The 17,881-nt window shown below is 42.8% G+C and overlaps 1 protein-coding gene across 1 annotated transcript in view; it reads left to right on the top strand.

The window, feature by feature from the left end:
- The first annotated feature begins 525 nt into the window (after positions 1–525).
- CD244 (CD244 molecule) overlaps positions 526–17,881 on the top strand; it is a 29,897-nt gene continuing 12,541 nt past the window's right edge. Inside the window, exon 1 of the mRNA XM_060008881.1 lies at positions 526–614. Within this exon, the coding sequence (XP_059864864.1) occupies positions 554–614 (61 nt within the window). The 5' untranslated portion in view covers positions 526–553. The remainder of the gene's footprint in view (positions 615–17,881) is intronic.

Below are 17,881 nucleotides of genomic sequence, written 5' to 3'. Positions count from 1 at the left end.
TAGATTTTTCTAGTGCCCCTTACTTGTCTTCTTCAACATTTCACCCACTTATCTAGGGTTCCACTTCTCAGTCCACATCCTTCCCAAACCCTCTCCCCTCCACCTTCGCAATGTCTGTTGGGGTGGGACAGGCTCTGATGATGGCTGTTTGGCCCCCATGTAGGTTCCTCCATATTGCCAGTAGGATGCATAGAATTGGAAAATTTCTTGGGCATCTGTCCTTTAAACAAAGCAGCTGGGCTGGGGCAGAGCTTGGGACAAGATATTGAAGCTGGTTTTGTGAGTCACTGTGAACTCTGAACACCCGCCCACTTGAGGCAGACTTTGCAAGTTTAGCTTGCGGGAACTATCAGACCAGGTCCAGGGACTGGGGCTTCCTCAACGGCCTTGTTAGTGTTCAGCTAATGAGAACAGCCTCAAGTTGAGGAAACTGTGGCTGGAGCGAGGCCGTTCTGCTCTCCGTCAGCCTCCTGCTGATGGGTGGCTGCTGAGCCTGTGCAGGGCAGAGCATCTGGTGGGAGAGGACCCGGCCTGATCCCTCTGTCTTGTGGGGATGTTGGGGCAAGCAATTACCCTCACACTCTTTCTGCTCATCAAGGGGCATCGGGGCCAAGGTAAGGAGGCTTAGCCTGGCAGGGGTGGGGCTGGCATGGACTAGGGGCCGTGGCCTTCAGGGAGATCAGTGTCCAGAGCCTCTGGGTTGTGCTGCTTACATTGGTGACCTGGAACTGTGACTCTGAACAGTTCCCTGCAGCTCTGGACAGGCTGGGTCAGAGAGCAAAGGCTGGCAGTGGGTTGGGAGGTCCTTGAGAAGCACCTCTGGCCAAGCAATCCAGGCCACCTCAGGCAAGGTAAGTCTTTTCCACTGGCTTCAGTTTTCCTTTCTGTCTAGTGGGGAGAAAGTATCCTCCCTGCTGGCTGTAAGAAGGACAAAGGAAATATCCTCTAATTTGGTGCGATTACCAGCAGAGAGGAGAAGTGGCCATGAGCTTGGGTTTCTCCAAGGAAGTAGGGGTACTGGAGCTCAGAGACTGACAGATTATTCTCTGAGGCAGGAGAGCTGAGCCCTGGCAAGGGAGAGGGGAGAGGGGAAGGATGAGGCCAAGGCCAGAACAGAGGCCTTACCAGCATGGCCTGGTCCCTCATCCCTCAGCTCTCCCAGCAGCCCAGAGGCCATGGGAGCCTGAGAATTATTAGGGAAATGTTGTCTGGGGGCAGGGTGAGGGGAAGGGAAGAGAAGGAGACAGTATAAGGAAGCTCCATAGCAAACTGATAACTGTCAGCTGGGCCCTGGGCCAACTAATGTTTGTGTGTGTGGGAAGCAGGTTCCCCTTCTTTTTCCAACCCTAAGTCTAGGATGCTCTGAGACTCGGAGCCTGCATTTTAGATCAGTGACTCTTTGAGGGACATCATGAGTGGGGGGTGCGGTGAGAGGAGGGCACACTTTTGTGCAAAGGGAAGAAACAGAGGCACAAGGAAGTATTTGTGCAAGGCCTGTTAGAAGCCATCCCTGGGTACTCAGTTCAATCACTGAGCCCCTGAGCACTTTGGTATCCTTCAAGAAGACACATTCCAGGCTCCGGCTTTTGTAATGAGTACAGGCGGAGTAGGGCAGGGTGTAATAAGGAACAGGGAGCAGAGAGAGCAGTCTGGAGACTGGGGCTCATGCATGTGGGCTGGAGGGACCCAAAGACGCAGGATCCTAGGTAAGAGAGCTAGGTTGGAACCTGGGCTAAGTAGCCTTGAAAGCTGAGGTAGGACCCACATGCTTTGATGCCTGGCTCTGGGGGTGGGAGGGACAGAACGTTGAGGCTGACTCAGATCATGAGCCCAAGTGGCAGGAAGACGATGCTCCCTCCATCCCCATTCCCAGGGCTGTGGTGCTCTCTTTGGGTGTGGCTATGACAAGACCCATTGGTGGGAGGTAGTGGGGAGCCTGGAGAGTGATTCTTTGAGCAGAGGGAGGGATGGACTTTGGTCTTAGGGAACTTCTCTCTCTTCTTGCTATGCCCTGTGTCTGTGGGTCTCACCTCATGTAAGCTGACTGAAACTGCTTTGTTTATTTAGTTCAATTTTTAAACTTCTTAATTGAAAATGATTTTTAAGTTTCAGGGGATAGCCCAAAGAATTTTTGTATTTCCTTCACCTAGATTCACCAGTTGTTAACATTTTTTCACATTTGCCTTATTTCTCTTTCTCTCCAAATATAGGTATGTGTGTATAGCTGTATAATAATAATTACTTTTGTGGAATATTCAAGAGTAAGTTGCAGACATCATGCCCCTTTACTCTTAACTATTTCAGCACACATCTTCTAAGGACAAGGATGTTCCCATATCATATCATATATCAGCACAGTTATCAAATTTAGTAAATTTAACATAGATACAATCAAACATACAGTCCATATTTAAATATTACCAGCTGTCCCCCAAATGTGCTATACGACATCTTTTTTCCCCAACCAGAATCCAATCAGGATCACGTATTGCATTCAGTTGTTATATCTTTTTCGTCATCTTCAATCTACAATTATTCCTTTCTTTGTCTTTTATGAATTTGACATTTGTCGAATACAAGTCAGTTGTTTTCTAGAGGGTTCCACAATCTGAGTTTGTCTAATGTTTTGTCATAAGACTTAGGTCATGCACTTTTGGCAGGAATACCATGAAAGTGATGGCATGTCTTTTTCAGTGCATCCCAGCAGGTGGTACAATGACAGTGAAACATTTTTTCTAAGACTTGGTTTACTGAAGAATGTAATATGCATCACATATGTGTAAGAGGCTCATAGCACTCTTGAGCATTGCAAAAGTCTTCCAAAGGCTTCTCACTTCACGTAGAGTAAAAGCCATACATTTTACAATGGCCCACGTGATCTGGCCTCCCTGACCACTGCCCCTTCTTCTCTGGTCTTCTCACTGCATTTCAGCCATGCTGGCCTGCTGGTCCTCACGCATGTTCCACTTGGGGGCTTTGCACTGTTTTCTCCACTTAGAATGCTGCGTTTCCCTCATTTGCCATGAGGCTTCCTTCCTCATTCTGCTCAAATACCACTTCTGCAGTGATATCTTTCCCACTAAAAATGTCAACCCCTTCATCCTGTAACTTCTCTCCCTCTTCGTTTATTTTTCTCTGTAATGCTCGTCTCCATTTTACATACTATATGTTTACTTATTTGTCTTATTTTCTATCTCCTAGGCTCTTCTTTACCTCATTAGAATGTAAGATCCTTGAGGCCAGGGCTTTTGTTTGTTTTGTTCACTGCTGTATCTTCAGCATCTAGAACAGTATCTGGCACAAGTAGACCCTCACTATGTATTTATTGAATGAATGAGTACTTTAAATAATCCATGGAATAAAGTGAGTTTATCTGCCTACCAGAAAGCTTCATTGGGAAAACTGTTTTAGATTTTAAAGCATGTAAATACTAACTACCTCTGTGGCCTTGAGGAAGTTAACTAACTTCTTGTTTCTCAATTTTTCATTCATAACATGAAGTTAACAGCGGTGCCTGCTTCCTGGGGGATGTGTGAGGATTAGATGAGATATAGTGTATAAAGTGTTTAGAGAAATGCTGAGTTATAACAAGTCCTCCAAAATGAATGCTCATGTTAGTCGACTCTTTGGAGGCAGGGCATATATTTCACTTAGTTTTGTAGTCAGAGTAAAGAGGAGAGACTATTCAGTAATCTTTTGTTGACTTTAATTAATTGAATAGAAAGTGAGTTAGAGAATCTTCAGATAAGATGATAAAGTTTTCATGTGTGACCCTTTTCTGAGGGTTTCTCATTATCATAACCAGGATCTTAGGGAGACTTCAACATTTTTAACTTAAAGAAACATGTATTCAAGACATTTAATCACATGATTACATCGTAATGTAAAGCAGTCTGTTTTCACAATAGCATCTCCCTCTCTATTCCCATTCCTTCCCTGGATATGTTTTGAGTAGCTCTGTACCGGGTGCTGGACAAGATATTTAGGATTCAGTAGTGATTAAGTACACGGCCCCTTTGTTTATGGAACCTACACCATTTTTATCCATCAGTACATAATTACAGCTGTGATTAGTGCCCAACGAAGTGCCCAACACAGTAAGTGCTCAAAACATGTTAGTTGAGTGAATAAATGAGTTGTTTTCAGGCATCTTAGAGGAAGATTGGGATAATTTTGGGGTCAGATGGTTTGGGGACCAGGGACCTTCAAATCACTGCCCATGAGAGTGGACTTGGGCCCTAAAGTTCATTTTGGGCCCTAAATTCAGATTTTGGCTTTACATTCTGAAGACACTACAAAGGACACACCAGAGGCTATAAATGCCCAGGGGCCACAAGGTCTGGGGTGAGACGTGCTGGACCAAAAAAAAGGGGCAGGGGCAGCATCTCACAGATTAGCTCTGAAGGCCGCAGGCTGTTCCCATAGGTTGTGTTGAAACTTTCACTTCTCAGGAAGGAGTCACTGATCGCAACTGCTCTGGCTGGGATCCAGACAAGTTCTAAAAAGGCTGGATTTATTTTTGTCCATTTTTTTCCTTATTGTACTCCCCCTCAGACAAAGTGTGAATAGTGAAGTATCTGTCCACAGGAGAGAGATCAGGACTCAGAGAACTCAGGGCTGCAGCACCACTGCAGGGAAACATTTCTATAGAAATCCCTCCAGAGATAGCTGGGCCATTGTCTTCATGATACGTGTGCAGAAAAGTGTGCAAAATGGGGCTTCCCTGGTGGCGCAGTGGTTGAGAATCTGCCTGCTAATGCAGGGGACACGGGTTCGAGCCCTGGTCTGGGAGGATCCCACATGCCGCGGAGCAACTAGGCCCGTGAGCCACAACTACTGAGGCTGTGCGCCTGGAGCCTGTGCTCCGCAACAAGAGAGGCCGTGACAGTGAGAGGCCCGCGCACCGCGATGGAGAGTGGCCCCCCGCCCCCCGCCTTGCCGCAACTAGAGAAACCCCTCGCACAGAAACAAAGACGCAACACAGCAAAAATAAATTAATTAATTAATAAACTCCTACCCCCAACATCTACAAAAAAAAAAAAAAAACATTGGTTGAAAAAAATAAATGCTTTGGTACAGGCATGGCTAATTATTAAAAAAAAAAAGAAAAGTGTGCAAAATTATAAACGTACAACTCAATGAGTTATTGTTAAGTGAAAACACCTGTGTGTTTACCACATGTTCCCTCCTTTCCTTACCTCCACCTTCTTCCACAAATACAACCACTCTTCTGACTTCTAACATCATTGGTTAGCTTTGCCTATATATAAATGGAATCATAAAGTATATACTCTTGTATTGGCTTCTTTTGCTCAACATCTGATGAGATTTATCTGTGCTATCACTTGCAGCTGGTCGTTTTCATGGCTGTATTTCATTGTATGACTGTATAATAGTTTATTAATCTATTCTACCACTGATGAACCTTTGGGTTGTTTCAAGGTTTTTTTTTCCCTATTATAATCACGCTGCTAAGAGTCTTTAGGCCGAGCTGCTCAGCATGCGGGATCTTGGTTCCTAACCAGGGATGGAGCTCGCGCCCCCTGCAGTGGAAGCTCAGAATTTAAACCACTGGACCACCAGGGAAGTCCTCTATGAGCCTTTTAGTGCATGCATGTCTGTTGGGGGTAGAAGCACTGGGTATGTAGATATACCTCTAGTAGTTGCTGCTAAACTGTTTTCCAAAGTGGTTGAACCAAGCAGTGCGTGAGAGTTCCAAGTTTCAGGGCCACCAGCTTGTTCTGAGGACCTGCAAATGGGAAATGAAAGTGCAGGGGTGTGGAGCCTGAAAGGTGAAAGTCAAAGCCAAGAGAACCATGTCTGTTCTGGCTTCCCTGGTATACTGCACGAAATTCCTACATGAGAGTCATTTCTGGGAGCTGAATTTAATTAATTAATCAACTGAACACTTCATTAAACCCTTACTATGTTCCAAGAACCATGCAAGATTTTGTGGAGGAAACAAAGATGAAACACACATTGGTTCCATCCTTAAGAATCTTTCAGATAGTTAGAGGAAAAGAGACCTGTACAATATCAACTCTAAGGGAAGACAGCAAATGCTAAATGCTAAGTGTCTCCGACAGGCAAGATATATTTAGAGCACAAAGGGTGCAAAGAAGATGGAGAGTCCTTCTAGGTAGGGACACTGGGGAAGTGGCCTTGAAGGACAAATAAGAGTTCAGGAGATAGGGGTAAGGTAGAAGGACAAGCTAAGCAGAGGGAACAGCCTAAACAGAAGTAGGGAAAACAGGTTTGAACGAGGAGACGTGAGAAGCAGATGCACTTGTCATCTTGGAGAAAGACAGTATTACAAATGCATTGGATGATTCAGTTAACTGATACAAAGAGTGGGACATAGCCTAGGTAAGTTGACAGAGGTAAGGGGTTGCATCGTCTGAGAAATGGAGTCAGTATAGCCAGGAGGAAGCCCCCAGGGTGGGGCTAGGTGAAGAAGAAGAGAGGTGATGAATTGGGTTGTGGACCTGAGGGGATTTTATCTACTTTATAATTTTGCCTTGACTAGGGCCGGCCCTGCCCCAGCACTTTTGGGATCTCACTGAGCTTTATCCACCCAGACCCCATCAGGAACCCCTTCTGTTGCCTTCACTCCAAGCCTGGTGGCATAACCCTGAGCTGAGAAAACCTCAACATCCTTTGTTGGCTAGGGGAAGTTACACTTTTCTGAAGGTTTTCTTTTCTCTCCCCTGTCCCCTCTCCGAGGCTCTCAGGCCTCAACCTTCTTCCCATCTCACCCTTCCTCCGACCAGCAGGTCAAGGTCAGAGGAAGCTGAGCTGGTGGTGGACACTGTGGGACTCTGGAGGCTGCAGCTTCTGCACCCAGCTCTGGGGCTGAGCGGGACTCACTGCTGGGTCAGATCGTCACCTTGACCGTCCTCTGTGCTGGCTTCCCTCTTCTTCCTGAGGAGGTGGTGGAGTTAATCACTTGACCTCTGCCCTCCCTCTGCAGAGTTGTTTCACCCCATTCTTTCCTAACCACCGGAAGAGAGGCCCCAAAGCTGCTGAGTGGTAACAACAATGGTAGCAGCAGCCCTGGGGCCTGCTCTGACCACCGGAATCTGCTGTGGCCTCTCCGCTCTGAGCAATCCGCCGCGTGTCGGGGCCTCCTCCACCTCTCACTAAGCATGTGAGAATTTGTGTTGAAGTTATCTTTTCATACTGCCATTTCTTGTCTCTCCATTTGGCATATGTGCCCCTCTGGGACAGGGACAGAGGTCTTTCTGCCTCAGTCACAATACCCACTACATAGTACCTTGCCCACTCATCTTTCTGCTGTATCCTCCCACTCCAGTCTCACCCCACCGCCATCCCTGTCTAGCCCTGCCTCACCCTGAATATCTTCCTTTTCCCCACACTGGGCTGTTGAGGGCTGCAGAAGAAAATTCAACAACAAAGAGCAACTGCAGATTGAGAGCCTTCAATTTCAGCTGGGTCCCCACTGTCCTGGGAATCCTTGTTTCTGATCCACAGCTTTCCCCTTTCTCCAAAGGGCTGATTCCAAACCTTCACCATCTCTTCAGGATCCCGTTCCATCATCATAGCTTTTATCAGCCTACACTCTCCTTCTCCAAGTAAATGGAGGCCCCAATTAGGGATTCTGCCGACCTCACCAACAATCCCTCAACATCAACTGACCTCACCTGTGCCCGTAAATGACCACATTCACCTCTGCTCTGCGTTAGGGAGCTCTCCTCCTTTCCTTGGTCTGTCCTTCCCCGTGTGCTCTGGACATCACGGCTTCATCTGGTAGGTCATCCAGGACCTGCCCAGTTCACGATATCTCTGATCTTTCTTCAACGGCTCCTTTTCTGTTGGCTTTCCACTCTTAGTTCATTATCCTCCCATTTAAAAATCTATGTTGGAATACCATCCAGTTTTTCCCTACTATGTCTTTCTTTCCCGTGTGTCTCTTTTACTACTCATAAGAACACTTCGCTTCTGATACCTCTGGTCTCCAAATGTGTGTGTAGTTCTTTCCCCACACGAAGCAACTCTCTGTGGCCCCAGCTGAGTGTCTTACAATTTGACTCACTTCTGACACCATCTGCCCGGAGACAGTGTTAGATTTCACAGATGAAGGGCTCGTTCCCACAAGATTACCTCCCTCTGCCATTTCAGACACCAGTCTCAAGCCCAGGTTGTAGATCAGCGGTTCCAGGGATCCCCTCTTCTGATTCAATTAATTTGTTGGAGTAGCTCACAGAAGAGTGGGAAACACTTACTTACATTTACCAGTTTATTAATGGATATGATAAGGGATACAGATGAACAGCCAGATGAAGAGATAAATAGGGCAAGGTCTGGAAGAGAGCTTCTGTTCCCTTGGAGTTGGGGTTCACCAAACTGGTAGCTCCCCTAAACTCGTGCTATTGGGATTTTATAGGGGCTTTCTCATGTAGGTGTGATCAGTTATTAACTATTAACTCCATTTCCAGCCTCTATCCCTCCTCCGAAGGGTGGGGAATGGGACTGAAAATTCCAAGCTTTTAATCATGGCTTGGCCTTTTTTGTGATGAGCCCCTCCCACCCAGGAGTCCATCCAGAGTCATCTTAATAGAATAAAAGTTGCTCCTGGTGCTCTTGTTACTTAGGAATTTACAAAGGTTTTAGGAGCCCCATGTCAGGGATGGGGTCAAAGACTAGATACTAAAGCAAGAGATGCTTTTATCACTGAGAAATTATAAGGATTTCAGGAACTCTGTGCCAGGAACTGGGGGGAGAGAATAATGTATATATTTCCATTATCTCACAAAAACCAAACCAGCAAACCAAAATAACAGCTGGTGTTCTTCCTGCGGTAGCTTCTTTCCTAGCTCCTGTTTAGTTGGAGACAAACCCTTCTTAAGTGCATAAACTAATACAATTTACATGAAAATATAATAGAATAGTATAATTAAAAAATGACTACAATGACAGTATAACATCAGGAGTGTAGATCACACATTTGATTCCTTAATAATTTAATAGTTTAGTTCATAACTTAATCATTCCTTGTATACTCTATATTCAGTTTTTAATTAATTAATTAATTAATTAATTAAATGGCTGTGTTGGGTCTTCATTGCTGCTCGCCGTCTTTCTCTAGTTGCGGTGAGTGGTGGCTACTCTTCATTGCGGTGCGCGGGCTTCTCATTGTGGTGGCTTCTCTTGTTGCGGAGCATGGGCTCTAGGCGCGTGGGCTTCAGTAGTTGAGGCACGCAGACTCAATAGTTGTGGCGCACGGGCTTAGTTGCTCTGCGGCATGTGGGATCTTCCGGGCCAGGGCTCGAACCTGTGTCCTCTGCATTGGCAGGCGGATTCTTAACCACTGCGCCACCAGGGAAGTCCTATATTCAGTTTTGTCATGATGAAGGAGAACCAGAATGAAGGCTCTGTGTTTTGATCTGATGGTGGTTATTCAGGGGTTTACTTTATAATTATTCATTGTACTATGCATTTATATTTTAGGCACCCTTTAATATTTGTGCTACCTCTCAATTTTATAAAAGTTAAAAATAAAATAAAACCATCACAACCCCCTAAAAATTAAACTCATTTTCTATCACTCCACTCTCCAGACCTGCTGGAGAGAGCTTTATGACCATCCTTAGCAGACCCATAAGCCAGAAGTATGGGTGTCTGTAACAATGCTGCTGTTCTGTCTGTGATGCCCTCTTCCATACTCCTTTCTCAATCCTCCTGGCAGGCCTGGGTGCCCCAGGCAGCACCTAGCTCACCTCCTCTGGGAAGTCACTCCTAATGCCCCAGGGAAGAGTAGAGCATGCTTTCCTTAGCTTGTGTCACACCTTGGGCATACCCCCATGGCACATTTCACATCAAGTCTTAGTTGGCTGTTTTAGGTTTATCTTCCTCTAGACTGTAAGCACAGTAAAACAGAGATTGTGACTTTTCCTTTACGTCTTTGCCCAGTGCCCTTAATAGTCCCCTTCTCAAAATAGGAGTGATATTACAAATATCTACTTACAGATATGATATGAGCAACAGCAATCATGACAGATGCCAACTCTGAGCAACCTGGAAAGCTTTGTTTGGTGTATTGGCTGAACTTCTTCCCTGCCTTTGGGCCAGTAAGATGCACCCGTGCATGCACCAGTAACCTGGGCTGTTCACTGCTCCCATATTACACTTATATGCTTCTGTTTTGGTCCTGTTCTCTTCTTATGATTTGGCTTTCATTCCTTATTTAAAATCCAGCCCAGCGCTATAGATTTTGGTTTTGTGACAAGCATTTCTGTCACCCATCCTGGAGCCCTTAAACTTGGCATTTCGTGTCGCTCTTGGAGTTGGCTCCTGTGGGATACTCCAGATCCATCTGTAGTCTCAGCCCTTTTGCTGCCTGAGGTGGGGTGGAGTTTTAGATGCCCATTACTTAGCCCAGTGCCTGGTCAATGAAATATGTATCCATTGGTGTGGCTCCCTCTCTACTGAGCCTTACCCTTGACCCTTCATATGACTGACACTGCTATTGCCAGTTACCCAGTCTTGGGAGTTCCATATCTTCCTTTAGCACTTGCTTGTTACGTTTGGGGGGCATTTCTATCTTTCTGTGTACCATTCTATTTGCAACTCTCCCCAACTCTACTTGCCTGGGTTAATCTCTTGAATGTAATTTGGTTGTTTTATCATCTCCCATTTCTATAGTCTGTGAAGGTGATGTCCTGTTTCTAGGAAATTAAGACTTACCATATGCATGTATTTCTTTGCAAATGCTGCCAACCACTAAGACCATCTTGCTTAGTTCTTCTATCTCTAATATTCTGCCTAAGGGCTGCACCTTCTGCTTGATTCCCTGTCCCCAGAGGAGCTGTGAAGCTGCAGTTCCCCCTACCCAGAATGTTTTTTCTGTAGCTCTTCGCCTGGCTGGATCCTTCATATCGATCATTTCTTAGCTCAGATGTCACCTCCTCAGAGAGGTCTTCTCTGGCCATGAATCTACCAGTCACTCTGTTAAATCACCTTTTAAAACTACCTTCATGGCACTTATGCTTCTCTGAAAGGATCTTGTCTCATTTTTCACTTATTTATGGTGCGTACCCCAGCTGGAGTGTAAGCTTCATGGGAGCAGGGACCTTGTATCTCTTGCTCACCCCTCTAGTCCAATGCCCTTGAGCAGTGGTTCTCAAGTGGGGACAATTTTGCCCCCCAGGGGACATTTGGAAATGTCTAAAAACTTTTTTGTTTGTCATGAATGGGGCAGGGGTGCAGGCATCTAGCGGGTAGAGGCCAGGGATGATGTTACACATCTTTACAATGCACAGGACGGCTCCCGCTTCCTCTGCAACAGGGAATTAACAGGCTCCAAATGTCAAGTGTTGAGATTAAGATATCCTCCCTAGAGCAATACCTGACACACAGAGAGTATTCAATAAATAATTGTTGAATATAGGAGTGAATAGTCTTCCCATTGCCTCAAAGGGGCTCACTGATTCTTATAGATGTACCTGGAACCTGGGTTTAGAACATCTTTGTCAATCTGTAAATTTGCCCAACCTATTTTCTAGTCTATTTTACCTGTGAGAATTTCTGACCCACTGATTTCTGGTTGTCATTTGAGTAAGTATCAGGAAGAATTTTCTAATATTTCGCCAAAAGATGAGTGCAGAAATCTCCTGTTTTTCCACTCTTGCTGTGGTAATGTTTCCACAGTGGCAACATCTTACTTTGCTCTTATCAAAGTACATTTTACTTAGTTTAATGATCAGAACAGCTCTCTGAGAGGTGGTAATTACTCCTTTTTTACATTTTTTATTTTTATCAAGATATAACTTACAGTAATGTACAAAAAGTTTAAGTGAATAGCTTGATGAACTTTTATATATGTATGTACATGTAACCACCACCCATCTCGAGATGTAAAACATTTCTAGCACCCCAATAGTGTTCTTTGTGTCCCCTCCTACTTGATAATTTCCTCAGAGTTAACCAATATTCTAACCTTTTACCATAGATTTGTTTTTTTTGGATTTTGAATTTTGTATAAGTAGAATCATTCACTGTATACATTTTGGTGTCTGGCTCCTTTGTTAATAACCAAGTCGATAAGATCCATCCACATTTTTGCTTGTAGAAGTAGTCTATTCTTCTTTTTTTTAAAAAAATTAATTTATTTTTGGCTGCGTTGGATCTTCGTTGCTGCGTGCGGGCTTTCTCTAGTTGGGCGAGCGGGGGCTGCTCTTCATTGCGGTGCATGGGCTTCTCATTGTGGTGGCTTCTCTTGTTGCGGAGCACCGACTCTAGGTGTGTGGGCTTCAGTAGTTGTGGCATGTGGGCTCTAGAGCGCAGACTCGATAGTTGTGGCACAGGGGCTTAGTTACTCTGCGTCATGTGGGATCTTCCCAGACCACGGATCAAACCCATGTCCCCTGCATTGGCAGGCGGATTCTTAACCACTGCGCCATCAGGGAAGTCCCAGTTTATTCTTTTTCATTGCTAGGTAACAGTCCATTATATGAATATAACATGATTTATTTATTCATCTAATGATGACTGATATTTGGGTTGTTTCCCATTTTGAATTATTATGAATAAAGCCAATATGAACGTTCTTGTATATATTTTCTTGAGTATGTACAAATTCTCCTGGGTTATAGGGCATATGTAACTTTAGTTTTAAAAGATATTGTCAGTTTTCCAAAGTGGCTGTACCAACTTACACTCCCATTAGCAATGAATCAGAGTCTCAGTTGTGCCTCATCCCTGCCAATACTTGGAATTTTCAGTCTTTTAAATGTTAGCCATTTTGGTGGGGATATAGTTGAGTCTCATTGTTTTCTGATATCCAACAATGTTGGGGACCTTTTTGCTGCTTGTTGGTTAACTGGGTATCATTTATTTGCCAAGTGCCTGTCCTAGTCTTCTGTCTTTTTTTTTTTTTTTTTTGGGTTGTCAGTTTATTTCTTACTGATTTTTAGGAATTCTTTATAGACAGGCATACCTTGTTTTATTGAGCCTCACTTTATTGCACTTTGCAGATACTGAGTTTTGACAAATTGAAGGGTTGTGGCAACCCTGTGTCACACAAGTCTATTAGCTCCATTTTTCCAACAGCATTTGCTCACTTTGTGTCTCTTTGTCACATTTTGGTAATTCTCTCAATATTTCAAACTTTTTCATTATTATTATATTTGTTATGATGATCTGTGATCAGTGATCTTTGATGTCACTATTGCAATTGTTTTGGGGTGCCACAAACTGCACCCATATAAGATGGTGAACTTAATCAATTGTTAAAATGACAACAAAGGATTCAGAATATTACATAAACTTAGTTGATGAAGCAGCAGCAGGGCTTGAAAGGATTGACTCCAATTTTGAAAGAAGTTCTACTGTGGTCAAAATGCTGTCAAACATCATTGCCTGTTACAGAGAAATCATTTGTTAAAGGAAGAGTCAATCCATGTGGCAGAGGAGGCTCAAGTAAAGGGCGGAGCCTGACTTTCCTTCTCCAACCCACTACTCCCCATCTGGGCAGAGACTACTTCAATGTGCATGGTGTGAGGGTGTGCTCTAACTTCATTGATTTACATGTAGTTGTCCAACTTTCCCAGCACCACTTGCTGAAGAGACTGTCTTTTTCCCATTTTATATTCTTGCTTCCTTTGTTGATGATTAATTGACTGTAGTTGTGTGGGTTTATTTCTCGGCTCTGTTCTGTTCAATTGATCCGTATGTCTGTTTTTGTGCCAATATCACACTATTTTGACTATTGTAGCTTTGTAGTATTATCTGAAGTGTGGGAGGGTTATGCTTCCTGCTTTGTTCTTTTTCCTTTGTATTGCTTTGGCAATTCTGAGTCTTTTATGATTCCATACAAAATTTAGGATTATTTGTTCTAGTCCTGTGAAAAATATCATAGGTATTTTGATACAGATTGCATTAAATCTGTAGGTTGTTTTGAGTAGTATTGCCATTTTAACAATATTAATTCCTCCAATCCAAGAGTATGGGATATCTTTCCATTTCTTTGAATCATCTTTAATTTCCTTTATTAATGTATTATAGTTCTCAGCATATAAGTCTTTCACCTCTTTGGTCAGGTTTAATCCTAAGTATTTTATTTTTCTTTTGGTGTGATTTTAAAAGGTATGGTTTTGTTACATTCCCTTTCTGATATTTCATTATTAATGTAAAGAAATGTAACTGATTTCTGCATATTAATCCTGTATCCTGCTACCTTGCTGAATTCATCTATCAGTTCTAGTTGTTTTTGTATGGAATCTTTAGGGCTTTCTCTATATAGTATTATGTCATCTGCATATAATGACAATTTTACCTTGTCCCTTCCAATTTGGATAACTTTTATTTCTTTTTCTTGCCTGATTGCTGTGTCTAGGATTTCCAATGCTATGTTGAATAGAAGTGGTGAGAGTGGGCATCCTTGCCCTGTTCCAGATTTTAACAGGAAGGATTTCAGCTTTTCACCATTGAGTATTATATTTGTTGTGGGTTTGTCATAAATGGCTTTAATTATGTTGAGATATGTTCCCTCTATACCCACTTTCGTAAGAGCTTTTTTAAAAATCATGAATGGATGTTGAATTTTGTCAAATGCTTTTCCTGTGTCTGTTGAGATAATCATGTGGTTTGTCTTTCTTTTATGAATGTGGTGTTGTATCACATTGATTGATCTATGTATGTTGAACCATCCTTGTGACCCTGGAATGAAATCAGCTTGACCATGGTGTATGATCCCTTTTATGTAATGTTGGACTCAGTTTGTTAATATTTTGTTAAGGATTTTTGCATCTATGTTCATTAAAGATATTCGCCTGTAATTTTCTTTTTTTGTGGTGTCTTTGTCTGGTTTCAGTGTCAGGATGATGATGGCTTCATAGAAGCCATGAATTTGGGAGTATTCCCTCCTCTTAAATTTGTTTTGAATAGTTTGAGAAGGATAGGTATAAGTTCTTCTTGGTATGTTTGGTAGAATTCCTCAGTGAAGCTGTTCAGTCCTGGATTTTTGTTTGCAGAGAGTTTTGTTTTGTTTCATTTTTAAATTACAGATTCTATTTCACTTCTAGTGATCAGTCTATTTAAATGATCTGTTTCTTCTTGACTCAGTTTTGGCAGGCTGTATGTTTCTACAAACTTGTTCATTTCTTCCAGGTTGTCCAGTTTGTTTGCATATAACTATTAGTATTCTCATAATCTTTTTGTATTTTTGTGGTATCTATGGTTAAAATTTCCCTCTTTCTTTTCTTATTTTGTTTATTTGGGTCCTCTCTCTTTTCTTCTTGGTGACCTTGGCTAGAGGTTTGTTGATTTTGTTTACCTTTCCAAAAAATTAGCTCTTGGACTTATTGATCTTTTCTATTGTTTTTTTTTTAATCTCGATTTTATTTATTTCCTCTCTGATTTTCATTATTTTCTTCCTTATATTGACTTCGGGTTTTGTTTGTTCTTCTATAATTCTTTTAGGTGGTAGTTTAGGTTGTTTGTTTAAGATTTTTCTTGTTTTTTGATACAGGCCTGTATTGCTATGAACTTCTCTCTTAGAACTGCTTCTGTTGCATCTCATAGATTTTGTAAGGTTGTGCTTTCATTTTTGTTTGTCTACAGGTATTTTCTGATTTCTTCTTTGATTTCACTTTTGATCCAGTGGTTTTTTAAGAGCATGTTGTTTAGTCTCCATATGTTTGTTCTTTTCCCGTTTTTCTTTCTGTGGTTGATTTCTAGTTTCATATTGTTGTGGTCAGAAAAGGTCTCAGTTGAGTTCATTTTTCAGTTATTTTATATTTTATTCCTACAATTTTCATTTGGTTCTCAAAAAATTCATTTTTTCAGGTAACTATTGCTGCATAATGAAGCACCTCCAAACTTAGTAGTTTAAAACAACAACCACTTATTTAGTCAATGATTCTGCTAGTTGGCAATTTGGGCGGGGCTTAGCTGGGTCATTATTTTCATTTCAGCTTGCACCATTTTTGCATATAGGGTCAGCTGCCAGATTGACTGGGGACGGCTGATCTAAGAAGGCCTCAGCTTGCTGCATGTGATCTCTCATCCTCCAGGAGGCTATCTGAGTCTTGTTTATATGTCAGCTAGACAACATGCCAAGAGAACATGTAGAGGCACATTCCAAGAGGCATGTGCAAGGCCTCTTCAGATCTAGGCTTAGAACTGGCACAACATCATTTTTACTGCATTCTGTTCAGAAAGCCAGCCCAGTTACAAGAGATGGGAAAGTGAACTCTATCTCTTGATGATGGAAGGAGCTGCAAAGTCACATTTCAGGGAGCATAGCCATTTTGCTTTCTATCACACTAGTTCTCTGCTGTAATTCTCAAACATATTTTATTTCCTTGAACATGTTAAACAAAATTACTTTAAAGTTTATGGCTGATAACACTATTATCTAGATGTCCCTTGGATTTATTTCTATTTTTTCTTTTGGTTTTTGGACATGTTTCCTCTTCTTATGCCTGTTTATTTTTTTATTTCATTTTGGACACTGTTGTATGAAAAATTTTAGAAATAGTTTAATGCGCTGGTTTTTGTTATTTTCCTCCAGGAATAATTTGTATTTGCCTCTAGTCAGATTAGAAATACTAGAGATATTAGATAATGTTAATCCAATTCAGGGTTGAAATTATTCAAAACTGGGCTTCAATCTCTGTGAGAGCTGGCCTATTTCTTTTCTTTTCTTTTTTATTAACTTTTTGGCTGCGTTGGGTCTTTGTTGTAGTACATGGGCTTTCTCTAATTAAGGAGAGCTGGGGGCTACTCTTCATTGGGGTGCATGGGCTTCTCATTGCGGTGGCTTCTCTCGTTGTAGAGCATGGGCTCTAGGTGTGCAGGCTTCAGTAGTTGTGGCACACAGGCTCACTAGTTGTGGCTTGCGGGCTCTAGAGTGCAGGCTCAGTAGTTATGGCACATAGGCTTAGTTGCTCCATGACATGTGGGATCTTCATGGACCAGGGATCGAACCGGTGTCCCCTGCATCGGCAGGCAGATTCTTTTTTTATTTTTAAATTAATTAATTAATTAATTTTTGGCTGTGTTGGGTCTTTGTTGCTGTGCGTGGGCTTTCTCTAGTTGCGGTGAGCAGGGGCTACTCTTTGTTGCGGTGTGCGGGCTTCTCATTGCGATGGCTTCTCTTGTTGTGGAGCATGGGCTCTAGGGTGAGCAGGCTTTAGTAGTTGTGGCACATAGACTCAGTAGTTGTGGCACGTGGGCTCTAGAGCGCAGGCTCAGTAGCTGTGGTGCACAGGCTTAGTTGCTCTGCAGCATGTGGGATCTTCCAGGACGAGGCTTGAACCTGTGTCCCCTGCATTGGCAGGCAGATTCTTAACCACTGTGCCACCAGGGAAGTCCTTGGCCTATTTCTTGTTCACCCTTACTCTTAGTGTGTAGACCTTTATGGTACAAACCCCAAATCTGCTGGATTTTAGGTATACCCACTTCCTCTCAAGAGGTTCCTGAACTCCATGTTCTCTTAGTTCCTTGAGCTTATTGTAAGCTCTGCTTAGCTTCTCAGCATTTCAGATGCTTTTTATGGACTCAGAAGATGCCTCCAAGGAGCAGCAGTCAAAAATTCTGGTTTCACCTCTCTGAGTTTCCTTCTTCCAGATCTTGGCCCTATAACTTTATGCTGCTTTATTAGCTCTCTGATGCCATTAACAACATACTTTTCTACTTTGCCCATTTTTTCTAGTTATTCTCAGTGGGAGCATTGGTTAGCATGTCTTAATCTGGTCTTCCATGATCCGAATTAGAATTCTTTAGATGATTATGTATCTCAACCTTAAATGTATGCTGTGGCATGAAAGCATGTTCTATTTCCAGATCACAAATTCTCTGGAGTCAGGAACCATATCTTACACATGAAGAGGCCCTGCCTTTTCAGGGCCCTCATTACAGT

This window comes from Delphinus delphis, chromosome 1 (genome assembly GCF_949987515.2).
Source record: "Delphinus delphis chromosome 1, mDelDel1.2, whole genome shotgun sequence".
NCBI lineage: Eukaryota > Metazoa > Chordata > Mammalia > Artiodactyla > Delphinidae > Delphinus > Delphinus delphis.
The sequence above is the reverse complement of the archived record's forward strand: the minus strand, read 5'-3'. Positions and strand labels throughout refer to the sequence as shown.